Source organism: Tympanuchus pallidicinctus, unplaced genomic scaffold, assembly GCF_026119805.1.
Source record: "Tympanuchus pallidicinctus isolate F22 unplaced genomic scaffold, pur_lepc_1.0 scaffold2, whole genome shotgun sequence".
NCBI lineage: Eukaryota > Metazoa > Chordata > Aves > Galliformes > Phasianidae > Tympanuchus > Tympanuchus pallidicinctus.
Genome location: NW_026294721.1, coordinates 33,961,540 through 33,976,803, shown reverse-complemented (window position 1 = coordinate 33,976,803; position 15,264 = coordinate 33,961,540). Strand labels below are relative to the sequence as shown.

The following is a 15,264-nucleotide window of genomic DNA, read 5'->3' as shown; positions in this document are numbered from 1 at the left end:
TGGGATGGTTTAATCTTCACAAATGTCCTCTAAAGCACTAGGCCAGCTAACATGATGTCACTGTAATTACTGACAGTTTATGAAATATCAGTTTTCCCCATACTGTGGAACCAAGGACTGCAGATGACACAATTCCCTAGATCTTTGTGACCTACAGTACCTTCACTAGTCAGAACCAATAAAAACCACATTTCAAAATGTATTATGGAACCCCTCTTTTCACAGACAAAGAAAAATACGTGTACAGGAACTGCCAAACCACAGAGATACTAAACATGCAACAGTATTAGAGAAACACCCATTAAGTGTCCTTTTTATACTGGGAACAATGGCATTGATCTTATACTGCATTTGACCAGAATAAACCACTCACCAAAATAACTAAAAAGGTAACTGCCTGGATCCTATATTAATTGGAATCATCAGGTGTCCTTGTAGTAAGGAGAAAAAAAAGCCAAAGATGACACATTTCTCCAAGATGTTAATAAGACTTAACAATCAAAAAGTCTTCCACCTCTTGCCCAGATTTGCCTTCATTAAGGAGCTGTTGGTGTCTAAGCTAGCACACAGTATCCTTTTATAGGATAAGGATATATGTTAAGTTTGAGAATGAGAAAGAAAAAAGCCCTTTTTTGTTTCATTTAAAAAATTGCTGAGACAATTGTTATTGAATTGAAAACACTACCACTCAAGCCAAAAAGCCCCAAAACCACGAACAAGTATGGAGAAAAAGGAGATTGAAGGAACAGCTTTAGATGAGTAAAAGCAACTGCTGTCTGTAAAGGGTTTGGCTATTGGAAGAAGTTAAAGAAATACCAAGAAGTTAAACATTAAACCTATTCCAATGGCTTCTCACAGAACTAATGGCCTACATGCGGTTTTTGAAAGGAAAGAAAAAGCACGAGTTTTAACAGCTACTACAGAAAACCAAGCTCCTACTGAAAAGACTGCTAGAAGGATGCTTTCAGCTGTCCAGAAGGCCTAAATTCTGACTTAGTTCTTTGCAAGGCACATTTTCCTATTCATGCAGAAGGACAAAGCAGGACTGAGAACAGGAAATGTGACTATGCAGATAAGAAGTCAGCGTTTTACTCAGGACCTGATACAGGAAGACATGGAAACAAAGAAATCAAGGAACATTTACGTTTATATGAATTATGTGAGGAAAGTCTTAAAATGCACACTATTAAAATTGAACAAATATGATGCTTGTATTTCAATTCTAAAAATGATTTCAATATCATTCAAATTAATAATTTATGCAGCAATTTATGTCAGTTGCAGCACTGACAAACATACTGAAGGTAAGATTTTCTGCCAATCCTTAATAATATGCCAATCATCCTTTAATTAAAATTTAGACTTTTCCTCTGGTTCCTTTCACCATCCACCTACATACCCTACTATTTCTGAATCTCACAGAAACCCCCATTTTCAAGGCAGAAATGCAGTTTTCAGTGGGTTCCTTACTGGCACCATCAGTTCTAGAAGCCAAAGAGGCTCTGAAGCACTTCGGCATGCAGCACAACTTCAATTCAAACAGAGTTCTAGTGATAAATACACTTAGTAGTGCATAAGAGCCTGTTACTTTTACATGTACCATAGAAAACTACACGCTGTACAAAAGTAATACTTATTCACTGATGCCACCCAATGCTCCTCACTTCCAAAGAAGCAAATGAAGTAGACAGAGACAGAGTAATGTGATGGTAGTAACTTTTTCCAGACCCTTTTAGTCTTTCTGTAGATTTGCTAAGGCCCACCTGGGCAGTTAGGTCAGAAGCCTGGGACCTGTGCCTAGCAAGGTGCCCTTCGTATGAAGCAGCAGCACTGCTCTGACAGCAAAGGAACAATCTTCCCAGCCACTGCTTGCTCTCATCTTACCTGAAGGTTTCCAATTACTAATTACAATTTAACAGATACGACTACACATTAGAAAAGCAAGCGTACCAACTAGATTTTCACCTCTGCAAACCCAAGAGCAAATGCTGATTAGCACAGAAATGCCTATGTGTGAGTGGTAAGCTAATGAGGTATATCACAGAAGTACAATTACCAAAAAGGGGGAAATTTGAGATTTACATGCACTTATGCATGCAAGCAGTGCAAACTGGTACCAGAGTTCAGGTAATGTACAGATTTATTCCTTGAGCCTTGCTCAGAGTATCATCCTCTCTCTCTACTATCAGTTTGTTATACGAAATTCAGTATTTTAGAAAGAAAAAAAACCTTCTTCTAATGTTATGAACTCTTCAAAATAACACATCATCAGACCCAATTAGAACAAAAGACAGAAAAACAGCATTTTTTGAACAGAGAAACGAGGTGCATCTGATCAGTGACTAAACACATTTAAGTTGCAAAACTGACCAATTTCCAGACTGGGAGATGCAGAACAGGGGAGGTTGCCTTCCACCACTGCTGAAACGCACCACCCACTGCCTCACTGTGCTAACATTCACAGTTTGGTCTCCATAAGTGTTCAGCAAGCACTGATGAATATGAATGGATGTCGCTTTTTCCACACGGAAGAGTTCAATGACAGAAAATATGTGGGAAGGTTCAATCTCTACTGCTATACCAGCAACATCCACGTCTGACACTGTGGGTCAATATCATAATATAGGAGGCATTACTTTCGGAGCAGCCCTCATAGTAATCCCCACTACGTAAAATGCAATGCATGGCAATCGTAAGAATCTTAAATAAGCCGGCAAAGTGCTCTTGCCACAGTGAAGGCCACTGCTCTCCTGGGCTACACTGGGCAGAGTTTTGCCAGAGATGATCTTTCCCATTTGCTCAGCACAATGAAAACACACCCGGACTTTTGGGGTCAGCTCTGGGCTCCCCTGCATGAGTGAGATCCAGGCATACAAGGAGTGTCTGGTGAAGGACCACCAAGATGATCCAGGAACTGGAATACCTTTTCTAGGAGGAGAGTCTGGGAGAGCTTAGACTCTTCAGCCTGGAGAAGGCCTAGGGGTGAATTTCACTAGTGTGAATAAATATCTAAAGGGAGAGTGTAAAGAGGACAAAGCCAGGAGCTTCCAAGTGGTGCCCTCTGCCAAGGTAAGAAACAACAGACACAAACTAGAACACAAGCAGTTCCCTCTGACCACCAGGAAACACTTCCGTGCTGTGCAGGCACTGGAGCACTGGCTCCAGATCTACTTCGCAGAGTGGCTCATGAGTTCAAACAGCAGGCTGTTGTTACCTGACATATAACTTATGTTACCTGATTTACTGAAGCCCAGTACTGCCTATTCAAAATCCTATTGACGTTTACTTATTCCATGTGCAAATCTGTTTGCCTTCGCTGTTATTAAATACAGTTTTACAGATAAAACATTGTATCCAACCATTGCAGGCTTGTAAACATTTCACTTAAACAAATAATGAACCAAGCTCTATGTAGCTGGTTGCATGACCAAAGGCCCTGTAAGCAAAGCGTTTTATCATGCCCAAGATAACAAGGAATGGCTTAGAAAAAGCACTTACACTCAAGTGTAAAGCTGAAAGAGGAAGAAAATATTCCAAAACAAATAAAAGGTTCTCTAGTGCTGCTTACAGGATGATTCAGCAATAAAATACACACAGCCAAACCAAATCTTAGCTCTATCAGCCACAAGCAGTTGATATTAAAGACAAAAATACAGAAACGTAAACACTCACATAAACAATATTGCAATGTGCTCTGTAAACTATGGAAGAGAGTGAAGGAATAAGAGAATAAGTATCACCTTCTATTTGTGATTTCCTCCAAGAACTCTTTTGAAGAAAAATAAAAATAAACTCCAGACCCTCTCAGTTTTCTTCAACATTGAACACCAGTGCAAATCAGAATTTGTTGCCAACCCTTGCTACACAAAAATGCTACAACATGAATAAGTTTACTGATCAAATTATAATAGCAAATTTCAGAAAATGAGCAAATTATTACAGACACTGGAACATTACTGTTAAAGAGACACAGCAGATGAGACTAAGACAAAACTGTTTCTCCAGTCTAAAAGTTGATTCTTAAACCTCTAAAACTGGCAACTGTAAATTTGTTCTTTGCCTGTAACTCTGCTGCAGAGCACCTTTCCCGTAGGTGATAGGAAGCATTATGCCATAAACCTTTAAGAGGTAAAGAAAGCCCATACACTGACTTCAGGCAGCAAACTGCAGATTAAGATTAGAAGAAAGTAACTGCTAATCAACAACCCACTTGATGGAAGAGATGAAAGCATCAGAACCTGTGGATGTACAGAGCCTTGAAACAGCAAACTACATTGTCTGGGAAGAGATTCTGATAAGAATTATTGTAGAACCTCTGCATTTGCATTCTGAAGTTTTTCATATCAAAGATCTTGTAACAAATTACTGAGGTAAGTGCATACTATGACTTACTTTGTGTTGCAATGTCTTAGATAAGGAGTAAGATTTGGCTTGTAACTACAAGCACCTATTTCAGCCAAGTGAATAAATTAAGAAATCAGTGCAAATGATTAGAAAGCAATTGTGCGCACATAAACGGGGATGGGGTTTTGCATTTGCTTTGAGCTGTTTCTTGAGCTCCTACATTCCTACCCAATGACTTAAGCATTTCAATGACTGCAAGAATGTCACAGCTACAGATGAGAGGAAGATTTATAGACATTTTTTTGTAAGCATCCATCACAGACTTACTGCATCAGTTATGAAAGCAGCAAAACAGTTACAAAGAGGTTTTTCACAGGCTCTGCAATTTATGAAGCTCTTTTCAGTAATGACTTTTTATTTGTATATTAGGTTTTTAATTAAATACATGATTTCACCTGAGAGAGTTGGGAAACGAAGGAGTATAACAGAGTGGCAGTCTGGTGCCTGACATGGAAGTGCATATGAAGCAAAGGTGTGGCACTGAATTCCTTCATGGGGAAAAAATGGCACCCACTGACATTCACTGATGCTTACTGAACATTTATGGAGCCCCAGCAGTGGCTGTTAGCACAGTGAGGCAGTGGGTGGTGCTTTTCAGCAGTGGTGACAGCGACGTGAAAGATAAGCGATGTTCCAAATGGCCATGCCCACTTTCACAAGCACAGCATGCACGCTCTTGTTCATCACTTGCAAAAATGCACAGCTACCGGTGGTGACTATGCTGAAAAACAGTGCTTTGTAGCTGAGAATTTGCTCTATCAAGTGTTACTGCACTCTTTGTACCTCTCATAGTTTCCACAGAAATAAATAGAAGGCATTACTTTCAGAGTAACTGTAAGTATTTGCAAATACTGATTTGGATATAAACTCTTTACTAAAATTCAACGTGACTGCAAATTCTTTTGTAAGGCTTGGTCAGGCCTACATGGGCTGCAAGTACAGAAATCCCAGCCTGTCTTGTGGTGGCCTAGGCTCAAACCCGTAACCAAATGCCCCACAGCAGGACCAGCCCAGAGCACAGCAGGCCCCCTGCCTCATGGCTGCCAGCAGCAGCATGTAGCTCCACAACTGCAAACAACGGAGACAGCAGTAGACCAGCTTATGTCAGGTTGGGTGCATTGCTTTGGACAGAGCAAAGCTGAGCATGTACAGATGTGTGGCAGTGGAGCTGATGGGCCATTAATATAGCACATCAGTATGTATGTTTTATTTAAACCACTGCACCCTCCTCAGGACTAAAAGGAAGCACAGAGGAGAAAGCTGAGAAACAAAAATTGTGCTCCGAATCTCATGTACCTTCAAGCAAATGCGAATTGTATCAGTGCACAGATGGCTCAATTTCATCTGCATCTGTTCTCCATGTTAGACAGTCTCTTCCTCGCTATCTTTACTTCACCCCCAACACCCAGGAAAATTAACTGCTGACTACATTCAGCAAAACAAAGTCACCTCTTCTGAAGTACAACACATATATTCCTTGTAGATACATCTGACAGAGAAAAACGTTCTCCTGTTTTCTCCCAAACTATCTACCTTCCTTACAAGTGTTTAGAGCTCTCAGAAAATGCAGTATTCTGGTACCAAAAGATGTGTTTCCTGGCAGAGCTGCCTCCAGTTCTGAAGACCTTTCTTTTAAAGTACTGAAATCTAAAAGCAGTGTTTCTTAACCTACTTCAGCTGTTTTGCGCAAGAAAGGCAAGCAGAAATGATGTTGGGACATGGGGGGAAGGATATGAACACAGAAGTCAGCAAGTCACACTGTGTTTCCCAAGGACTCGGTGCTGGTTAAGATGCTGTTCACTGGGCCCTGTGCTCCTGCTATGACAATGTGTGCCAAGAACAGCCCTGGTAACAGCACAGCTTATCACAACACGCTTCATGCTGCACGATCAAGAAGTACAGATATTAAGATGGAGAAAAATGAAGAGATCCTCTTACACTCAGGGAAAGAAAGAGGGATGCATCACATCAGCTGGCAGAGACAGACATTTGCAGTAAACCTGATGTAACAAAGCCTATGGCTACAGGCTACGATCACGCAAACATGAAGTTTGCCTCAAAGAAGATTCAGGGTATGAAACAACATAATCCTTAGAAACAAGCACTTTATTGGGAATTTGTTCCAACTTTGATAATCCTTTGGGTGGATGCTTCATCTTTCACTTCAGCTAGCTTCGGCTTGGTACAAGCTCTCCCTGGTCACGCCATCACATGACATCCAGAAGAAATGAATTATTTCTTTGTTCTGTTTGTGACTTCATCCTATAGCAAATAACTACATTTTAATAAGCCACACAAACGGATTCACAAGGGAAACGACAGAACACTTGTTACTGCAGCGGGTAACATTCAAAGTTAAAACACTTTATTAAAAATGTTTTCCTTTTTATTCAGCTCAATTAATTGCACTGCTTAAGATCACTTGCAGCAACAACTTGTATTCCAACAGCATCCAGAGTGGATGTTATTAGGTTGTTTTAGAAATGTGTGCGTTTACAGGCAGGTGTTTCTTTGCTTTGTTTTTTAAACTGCTTCTTGCTTTCAGATATGCGTGCGCTTTATGGAGCCTGCTCCAAACTATCTCCTAGTACAACTCAGTAGTAAGATTAAAGATGAAAGCACTGTACATAACTCCTTTTCTCTCTAATTTAAGGCTCATAGCCGCTAATCTTAAAATCCTACTGGAATGAGAGAAAACAAAAAACAACCCCGAAATCTTAAGAGATGCAGACTGCACTCCCACAAGAGTTAAAAAACAAGACTCAAGGCTTTTTATTTTGCAGTAGCTGTATATAAACACACTTTTAAGTACACAAAAACTTCCTGCCTATTTCTAATATCAGTAGTGGACTAAAACTGTGTTGTACCTTCAGAAAGGAAAATGACTGAAGATAAGGATTGGGGTTTTTGTTGGCTTTGTTTTGTTTATTAGTAAAGTGGTAATATCCTGAAAGATGATCTAAGAATTAAGTACAATTGGTTAATTTGCAAACATTAAAGAAAAAAAATGAGACAAATCTGACAGCTGCAGAGAGTTAAGACAGTGATTACCCGCATTTTCAAAGACCACAGAGGTATAGAAAGTGTAAAACAAATAAGCAACAAACCATCCAGATGGGCACAGATGCACCTATCCTTACCCACTGCCGCTGGGCTTTGAAGAAGATGGGATTGTCTTCCTCCCCCGCCCTCCTTCTGGAAAGCAACTGCAACTTTTTTAATACTAACACTGCGTAATAACAAACATTGATAGTGGTTTACAACACCATGTTCTCTTAGCATGCAGTAGGGCTGTAGTTATCAAGTTATTTATAATATATATATATATATATAGGTTAAAAGTTATGGTAATAATGCAATGGCTGTTCAACAACAAGTGAGATTACAATAATTTATTTGGAGTCTCCCCAGTTGAGTGTGTTCTCATGAAAATAAAGCTAACTGACAAATTACACACTTGCTGAAGTACCACAGGGCAGAGTAATTAAAAATACATTGCTATGAATGGTTAAAGAGCATAACTTAAAGCTGCCACACAAATGTGCTTCGTTGAGCTTCCATGCAAGTCCTCCCACTACTTACACTATCATCTAGCTCACTTACAGACTTTTAGACTCTACGAGCAATAGCTTCCCAAACACCACGCTGGCCTATCCAGTCAAGAAACCAGTATCATCTCCAATATCCTGCCACTGATTGCTGGGAACAATTTCTACAAGGAGAACCTTCCAGAAGCACTTTGCTCAGTTTTAACACCATACATACAAACACACTTCTGAAGATTGTTTCCTTGATCTCATTGAAATATCCCAGTGCAGGCAAAAACATTCTTCAAGTCAGCAAGACTTAATCAACAATCTAATTCCACAATAAGTCTTTATCCGTATTTATAGCACATTAGTATACACCTTTTATTTAGACAGTGGTCTAAATAATGAGTTCTCTAATGTCCCTCAGGCATAACAAGCTTAATAGAAGAGAATCCTAGAAGAAAATTTAAGAGATTCAGATCTCATTTTACAGCAAGGTATAGGGTAGCAGCAAGATTCACATGGCCTGTAGCTAACTTCACAGAGTATCGGTGCAGCCGAGAGCCCACAGCCAAAAAAATGCAATTTCAGTAGATGCCCTTGGGACCAGCAGATGCAAATGCCATTTCACAATCAGGTGGCAAACTGATAGGTACAATGGTGGTTTGGTGTTTTTTTTTTTCTAGCTCATCCAATCCACCTTGTCAGATGTTCTCCCTTAGCTTCACAGCCAAACTCTTTTGCTATCAGTTATTACTGGAGGGAACAGTGGACACAAACTACAGCTTAACAAGTTGAGACAGGCACTAGAGAAATTTTTCCCCTTAAAAAAGTAGTATGATACTATAAAAGCTTATGAGAGAGGTGGTGATATTTCCATCTTCAGATGTATGCATAACTTGGATGAAAAAGCCACAGCTGACCCTCTCATTCATTGCTAACAATTCTGCATCAAGTGGAAATTTGTGTAAGAACATCCAACAACCCTTCCAGCCAACAGTTCTGTAATTCTGTGCACCTGCTGACTCTGTAAGCACCACAACTGGTTGAGTCCTTGATTCTCCCAAGTGAAATTGCTGCAGAGGCGTTGCTATCTGCAGCTCTACCCCAAGTGCTGCCACTTACAAGATCTTCAGCAGTAGCAACCTTCAAGTCAAGAACGCACTTAAAAGATACCACTACTGCAATGTTTTGGCACTTAAGCTAATACAAAAAAAAAAAAGTTATTTCCAGCACTTATGAGTTGAAGCGAAACTGATGACTTTGCAAGCAAATATACAAAATAAACCTTTAGCTGTCTGCATACAGCACCTGTATCCTCTAACAGCTATCCCATTAAAAAGTTGTGATGCTTACTAATCTGAAAATGATACAACAAACTATTACTGCAGCTCAGTAATGGCTACTAATAGGAAGGGAGAAACCAAAGAATTACTCTTCTGAAAGAATATTTCATTATAGTTTCCAAGAATATGAAACATTAATGTACTTGGCATATCTACTATGTCTGCACTGTTATTCCTTGCATCTCTTTACCATGTTTTATCTCAGACAATAACATTTTAATCAAATTGTGGTGGGGGGAAGAAATATTTCTTCTCATAAAACAAATGAGATCCAAATGAATTACCACCTACAATCTCAATGAGTCCAGAACAGTGCTGCCAACAGGCAAAATGTACAACTGCATACAAAAGAGTAGATCCCAAGTGCTACATGCTCCAGAAAACACAACTAGCTACACTGAGTTTGTCGGGGGGGGGGGGAGAGGTACACAGGCTTCTTAGCTGTACTTCTGATTTCAACCTTAAAAGCAAGCTGTTCATCTACACACTGTGTAAATTTTAGGATTATCTACAGCACTGTTTCATCCAAAATTCCTGGTTTTAACCCACATTTCATTCAGACAGACATATTTCTTCGATGCATCTCATAGCGTAAACTCAAAAATATCTGATTTTCCTTCGAATTTGAAAATCTCTAATCTCTAACATTAAATCAGGGGGATAACAAAGATGTCCCAAGAAGGAAGTTAAGGAAATAGGAAGCAACACAAGCACTAGACATGCTTTTGTTGAGAACTGTTACAGCCCCGTTTAATAACCTGCATTTTATAAATTGATTTTATTGGTGCTAAATTACAAAGCCTTATTCATTTGACTTAAGTGAAAGTCTAATGACTTCCAAGTTGGGAAATTAAAAAAAAAAAAAAAAATCACCAAATTTGGATGTCAGGACTGATTAAAATGCACTTCTCTCCCAGTCCTTGAATTACAGATCTAATATTTGGAAGTTGTTGGAACAATACACTCAATCCTTATGTGTAACAAGTGTGTGAAATACCAACTTGCTACAGACTTAATGGTTGAAAATGATTTCCTTAGCGGAATACTGTTTTAAATTAAGGAACTCCACTTTCCATATCCACATCACAATCTCCTCATAAACACACTTAAAGAATCCGTCAAATTGTTTTCTTCTTCTAAAAAGCACGTTGTTTCCCCAGGGCATCAGGGTTCGTTTCTAACTCAGTTCAGAACCTGAAGTTGGCCCAGCACCTCTCATTAAATTCTCCCTTTGGTCTCTGAGCAGGAAGGAAAAAAGTCACTCACTTCTCATAAAGCTGAGCGATCCATTCATAGGAGGAAAGAACAGCACAGAGCGAAGAAGAAAGCTGTACTTGTTCCATTACACAAAATTATGTGCATGACAACTGTGCTACTGAAGACAAATTGCAATAACTAGAGATAACCTGACTTGTTACAAGTCCATTTAGAAAACAAGTACCTATGCTGTCTTTCAACTCCTCTTTAGCTCCTTCAGTCACAATTATTGCATGTACAGGGTTGGGTTTTTTTGTTTGTTTTGTTTTTTTTGACTGATGTAGTATATACTGTTTCCAATAGTACAAAAAAAAAAATCAGTAAGGATGGTATGCATGTCCCTTAGTCCCAGGTATATGAACATATAATTTCATGAATCTGTAGGTTTTATGTCATCTCTTCCCACATCTAGGGAGTAAGAATACATAAGATTGTATGTTAAAACCAACAAAAATTTTAAAAGCTTCCAAGAGAACTCACTTCTTCTTCAATATACTGGCTCTAAATAGAGAGCTGCTGCAAAAATCTGTCATATAAATAGCAAAATAAATATAATAAGTATCATGGTGTCAGTACATAACAGAGCAAAAAGAAAAGCTGACTGGGACTTTTAGTAACTAAAAATCCTTCTTCTATTAGGTAGCAAAATATTATACAGAAAAAAAACAATGAAAAATTTTAACGAACTGGTGCAAAAAACAGCAATCATTCCCAAGATTTTATTTAGAAAGTTACAACACATTTTAGACTTTCTCCCAATAAGTAATATTTGCATTATCTCACACGCTGAGCTGGATGTTACAAACCATGAAAGACCAGAAATATTTTGTGAAGGGTTCGTGAACCCTTGCATGTCACGTGGCCTGAAAATTCAATGCAATTACAGCCAACCTTGGGAAAAAAACACAGACTTCTGGTAATACCTTATTCATAAACAACCCTTTGATCTGTATGTTTAAGAAAAAATAAAATAAATCCATTCTAAGTACTCTTGAAGGAAAAAAAGCCCAAGAGAAAAAGAGAACAAATGATTTCAAATGCTTCTAGTGTATCAGCATTCCTAAAACAATTCCCTTCTTAAATACCACTCTACAATAATGAAACAGCAATAAAAGCATTTCCGTTAAGATCTGCAGAGAAGAGATATTTAATTTAATAAGCATTTCTTCAATATGATCTTACAACAAACATCTCAGTAGCTTTTAAAACTGTAGTTGGATTTTTCTAGTAAATAAAGGATAAGGAGCTCATTCAAGATGAAGTAAAGTGATGCAAGTCCCTGGTACAGTTCTAAAGGAAGGTAGATGGCTAACACGTCAAAATGAAAAGAAGGGCCTTAAAAAAAAATGAGCCCAAAATGGAAAACATGAAGAAAGGTAGGGCAATAAAATGTTTAGCCGATGAAGCCAGAAGCGACACACTTCATGTTCAGGGAGGTCAATTAGAAAGTAATCAAGTCAGAATATGGTTTTTATACAGTTATTAGTATAATTGTCAAAAATATTTGAATTGCTGGGAGTGGTCCCTTAAACACATTTTCTGCGCAACGCCCAACGAGTACAAAAAAGGCTCCACACAGAACCATGTTCAGCGACACCATTTTGCAGATGAGGCTTACCACAGTACTTTCTTACCCAATGTCTGCATATGTAGTAATACACCTACCACAGGAAGAAGACTAATAATTCTTTTTTCTTAGCCCAGGAAATTAAATAAATTGCTAGAAATCAATAAAATCCATCTGCAGCAAATTATATGTGGCAGAAAATTATGGCAAAGTTCAGTACAAACTTTGACTATGTTGTCATGATTGACAGCACTATCTAGTATTCATTTACTATGTCAGTACAACTCCCCTGAGTAAGTCTATTATGACTACTATTATTCCGAAGAGTCGACGAGACTTTTACTCAGTCAAGTATTCTACATGAGGTAAATATGGCATTAAATATGGCATCTCATAAACACAGCAGTCCCTACTCCCTCCAGTTTCTCAGCAGTAACTGAATTATCTGTTTATTATAGGGCACCAATCCAAAGTTGCCTTAATCCCAAACCTGGTGAACTACAAGAGCCAGCAGTTGTCACCAGACTGGAGGTGCCACCAGTGCACGGACCTGATCCACTGCTAAGTCATCAGTGTCCTGGTACAGCAGCTGCCCTCCACCCTGCTTGCACAGGTGGGGAGGAGACTCCTGCAAAGCTCAGCCCTAGGCAGAACCAGGAGACAACACCGTCTCTGACTCTTCCTTCCACCCTTTGTTAGTCCCATAGGTCTCCCCATCCAAATCTTATTTCAAAATAATGCAACTGCTCAGTGTTTTAAGAACATGAAACATGAGGGCTATTTATAAAGTTCCTCCTTAGAATTAGCACACAAAAATGATATCATTTTCTTGTTTCATGCAAATAGCTTCTGTTAGTGGCAAAACATTGCACAAAGGTCACAAAGCAAGTGCTTCAGGCCAGGCACTCACTGCCTAGCATTTCACAGGTAACTCTTTCGAGGAGAGTAGTTCACAACTGCATGAAAGCCATCTGAAAAAATGTAGAACTCTAGCATGAATAGTAGCTTACAAAAAAAAAAAAAAGTCACTGCAGTATCTAGTCTGGATCAATGGCTGAAATAGAAGAACAAAAACAAGGAAATGTGAAGTAAAGGTTAACAGCAGACAGCATTGTGTCAGTGCTATAAAACTAGCTCAGCTAAAATACATAAGTGACCTTGTGTGATAATTGCTTGGAAAAGCAGGCAGGCCATTCCAGATAGGAAGCATAACCCTGGCCATTTGTAAAATATAGAAACAATCAACATTATATGAATTATTTCCCAGATCAGGTCCCCTGGCGTAAGTATGAAAAACACAAATATGGCTCTGAAGGAGTTTGCTGTGGGAAAAGGTCCTTTAAGAACCTCTTCTACCAAACTCATCCACTGCTCTTCTTCCCGAGGCAACTCCAACGAGCACACAAAACAGTCCATGTATTATTTATTTTCTTTCCTACCGTTTCGTGGTCATACTAAAATGAGTATGTAAACAAGTCGTAAAGACAAGATACCATTTAGCATCTGCCTAAATACCGTCACTTGGCTGACCCGTTCGGTGCGCAGTTCAGGCTAAGCTCCTGTCTTCCTCTCCAAAGGCAGCAGGGCAGTTCTGCAGCACTCACGCGGCGTTGTTCCTCCCAGGCTGGGCAGCTCGTTCCGAACCTGAGCGCCAACTCAACGCGAGAGGCACAGGTCCCAGGCAGGACAGGTCCCAGGCCCAGCGCCCGCGCACAGGTCCGTAACGCGAAGGGAAGGAAACGCTGGGCGTCCCCAGGCTTACATAACACACAACTTCAGGGCGCCCGTCGGCGACAGTCCCTCATTGCAATACCGCTGGCCAGGATACCACGCCATCTAGTTAACGTATAAGCGGCGGCAATGGCCCGAAAGGAGCAGTCCCACACCCCGCCCCGCTCCCAGGTATCGCTGAGCTGCGGCGTTTCCCTCGCAGCCCGCCCCGCCGCCGCTTACTTCGCTCTCCAAACTTTTCCCCAGCGCGTTCCCTCGGCCTCGGAACAGCACGGACGGCGGCAGGCGTTAGCGGCCCGTTCACAGCTCGGGGCGGGGAGGACACCTGCCGGGCGCGGCGGCCGTCGGTTGGCCTCGGCCCGCGCTGCCCGCTGTGGTGAGGGACCGCTCCCGCCTCGCGGCCGTGCGTCACGCGGCCGTGCCTCCCAGGTGTGGCGCCCAAATCAGATCTCCTCCCTTCAAGCCCCGCTCAGGGCAGCGCCTACGGGCGGAGGGAACGAGAAGTTCCTTCTCGCCCTCAAACCCTCTGGGTACCCTGCAAGGGCACGGCGTCCCTTCCTCACCGCTCCCGCCACTGCGGGACGCCGCGTCCCACGGCCGCGTCCCCTGCGGCTCCGCTCTCCAGCCCGCGGCTCTCCCCGCCGCCCTCCCTCCCTCCTTCAGACCCCTTCGCAGCGCAGCGGTGCGAGGCGAGAACGGAGAGATGGGAGAACCGAGCGAGCGGCAAGGTGACACGAGAGCCTCCCTCCCGCCCAGGCGGCGAGCCCTCCGCCTCAGGGCCGCCGGAGCCGGGTCCCTCCCGCTGCCCGCGGGCAGTTCCCGAGCTCCCCTCACCGCTCTCTCCTCGGGGGCCGTTTCTCCGCGTCGCTGCCTCTGGTAATAAGCTGAAGACCGGGGCGAGCCGCCGCTCGGGGCTCTGCTGCAGCTCTTTCCCTTCAGCCAAGCGGGGCGCGCGGCTCCGTCCGGCCCGGCCTGAGGTGAGGCCCTGCTCCCGCTGGAGCCCCTCCGCTGCGGCGCCGGGAGCGCCGGGCCCGCCTGTACCCTCCGCCCCGGCTCCGCTGCACCTGCCGCGCTGCCGGGCTGTCCCTGTGGTGCGAGCCGAGGAGAGGAGAGGGCACCTCGCTCCGTCCTCCCTCAACTTCTCATCACTTTCCTCCGCCCCCGCTCGGCCCCACCGCGCTGCCGACCCGGCGCCCTCCCGCCCGCCGGACGCATGCACCGGCGCAGCCGTCGACCCTCCGGAGATGCCCTCGGGCGCACAGGGAGCGGCCGCCCCTCGGCCCTGCCCCTCGCCGGTACGGAGAACCGCTGTCCCGCTCCCCGGGCGCCCTCCCGCCCCATGCACTGCCAGGCTCCCGGCGCGGCGACGAGCCGCCGGCGGGGCAGGTGCCCTGTGCCCGCCTCTGGCGGGTGGCACCCGGCCGCGCTC

At 42.5% G+C, this 15,264-nt stretch overlaps 1 protein-coding gene across 5 annotated transcripts in view; it reads right to left on the bottom strand.

The window, feature by feature from the left end:
* The window catches only part of UGT8 (UDP glycosyltransferase 8), a 45,821-nt gene extending 30,665 nt beyond the window's left edge, over positions 1-15,156 (bottom strand). Inside the window, exon 1 of one of the 5 annotated variants that reach the window (XM_052681987.1) lies at positions 14,670-15,156. Coding sequence is in view for 1 of the 5 variants with exons in the window: in XM_052681986.1 (XP_052537946.1) it covers positions 13,598-13,607 (10 nt within the window). In the remaining 4 variants the exon portion in view is untranslated. Of the gene's footprint in view, positions 1-13,597; positions 13,987-14,057; positions 14,182-14,669 lie in introns of those variants that run through there. The other 4 variants (XM_052681990.1, XM_052681986.1, XM_052681989.1 and 1 more) reach the window with 4 other exon arrangements.
* Between the last annotated feature and the right edge of the window lie 108 nt (positions 15,157-15,264).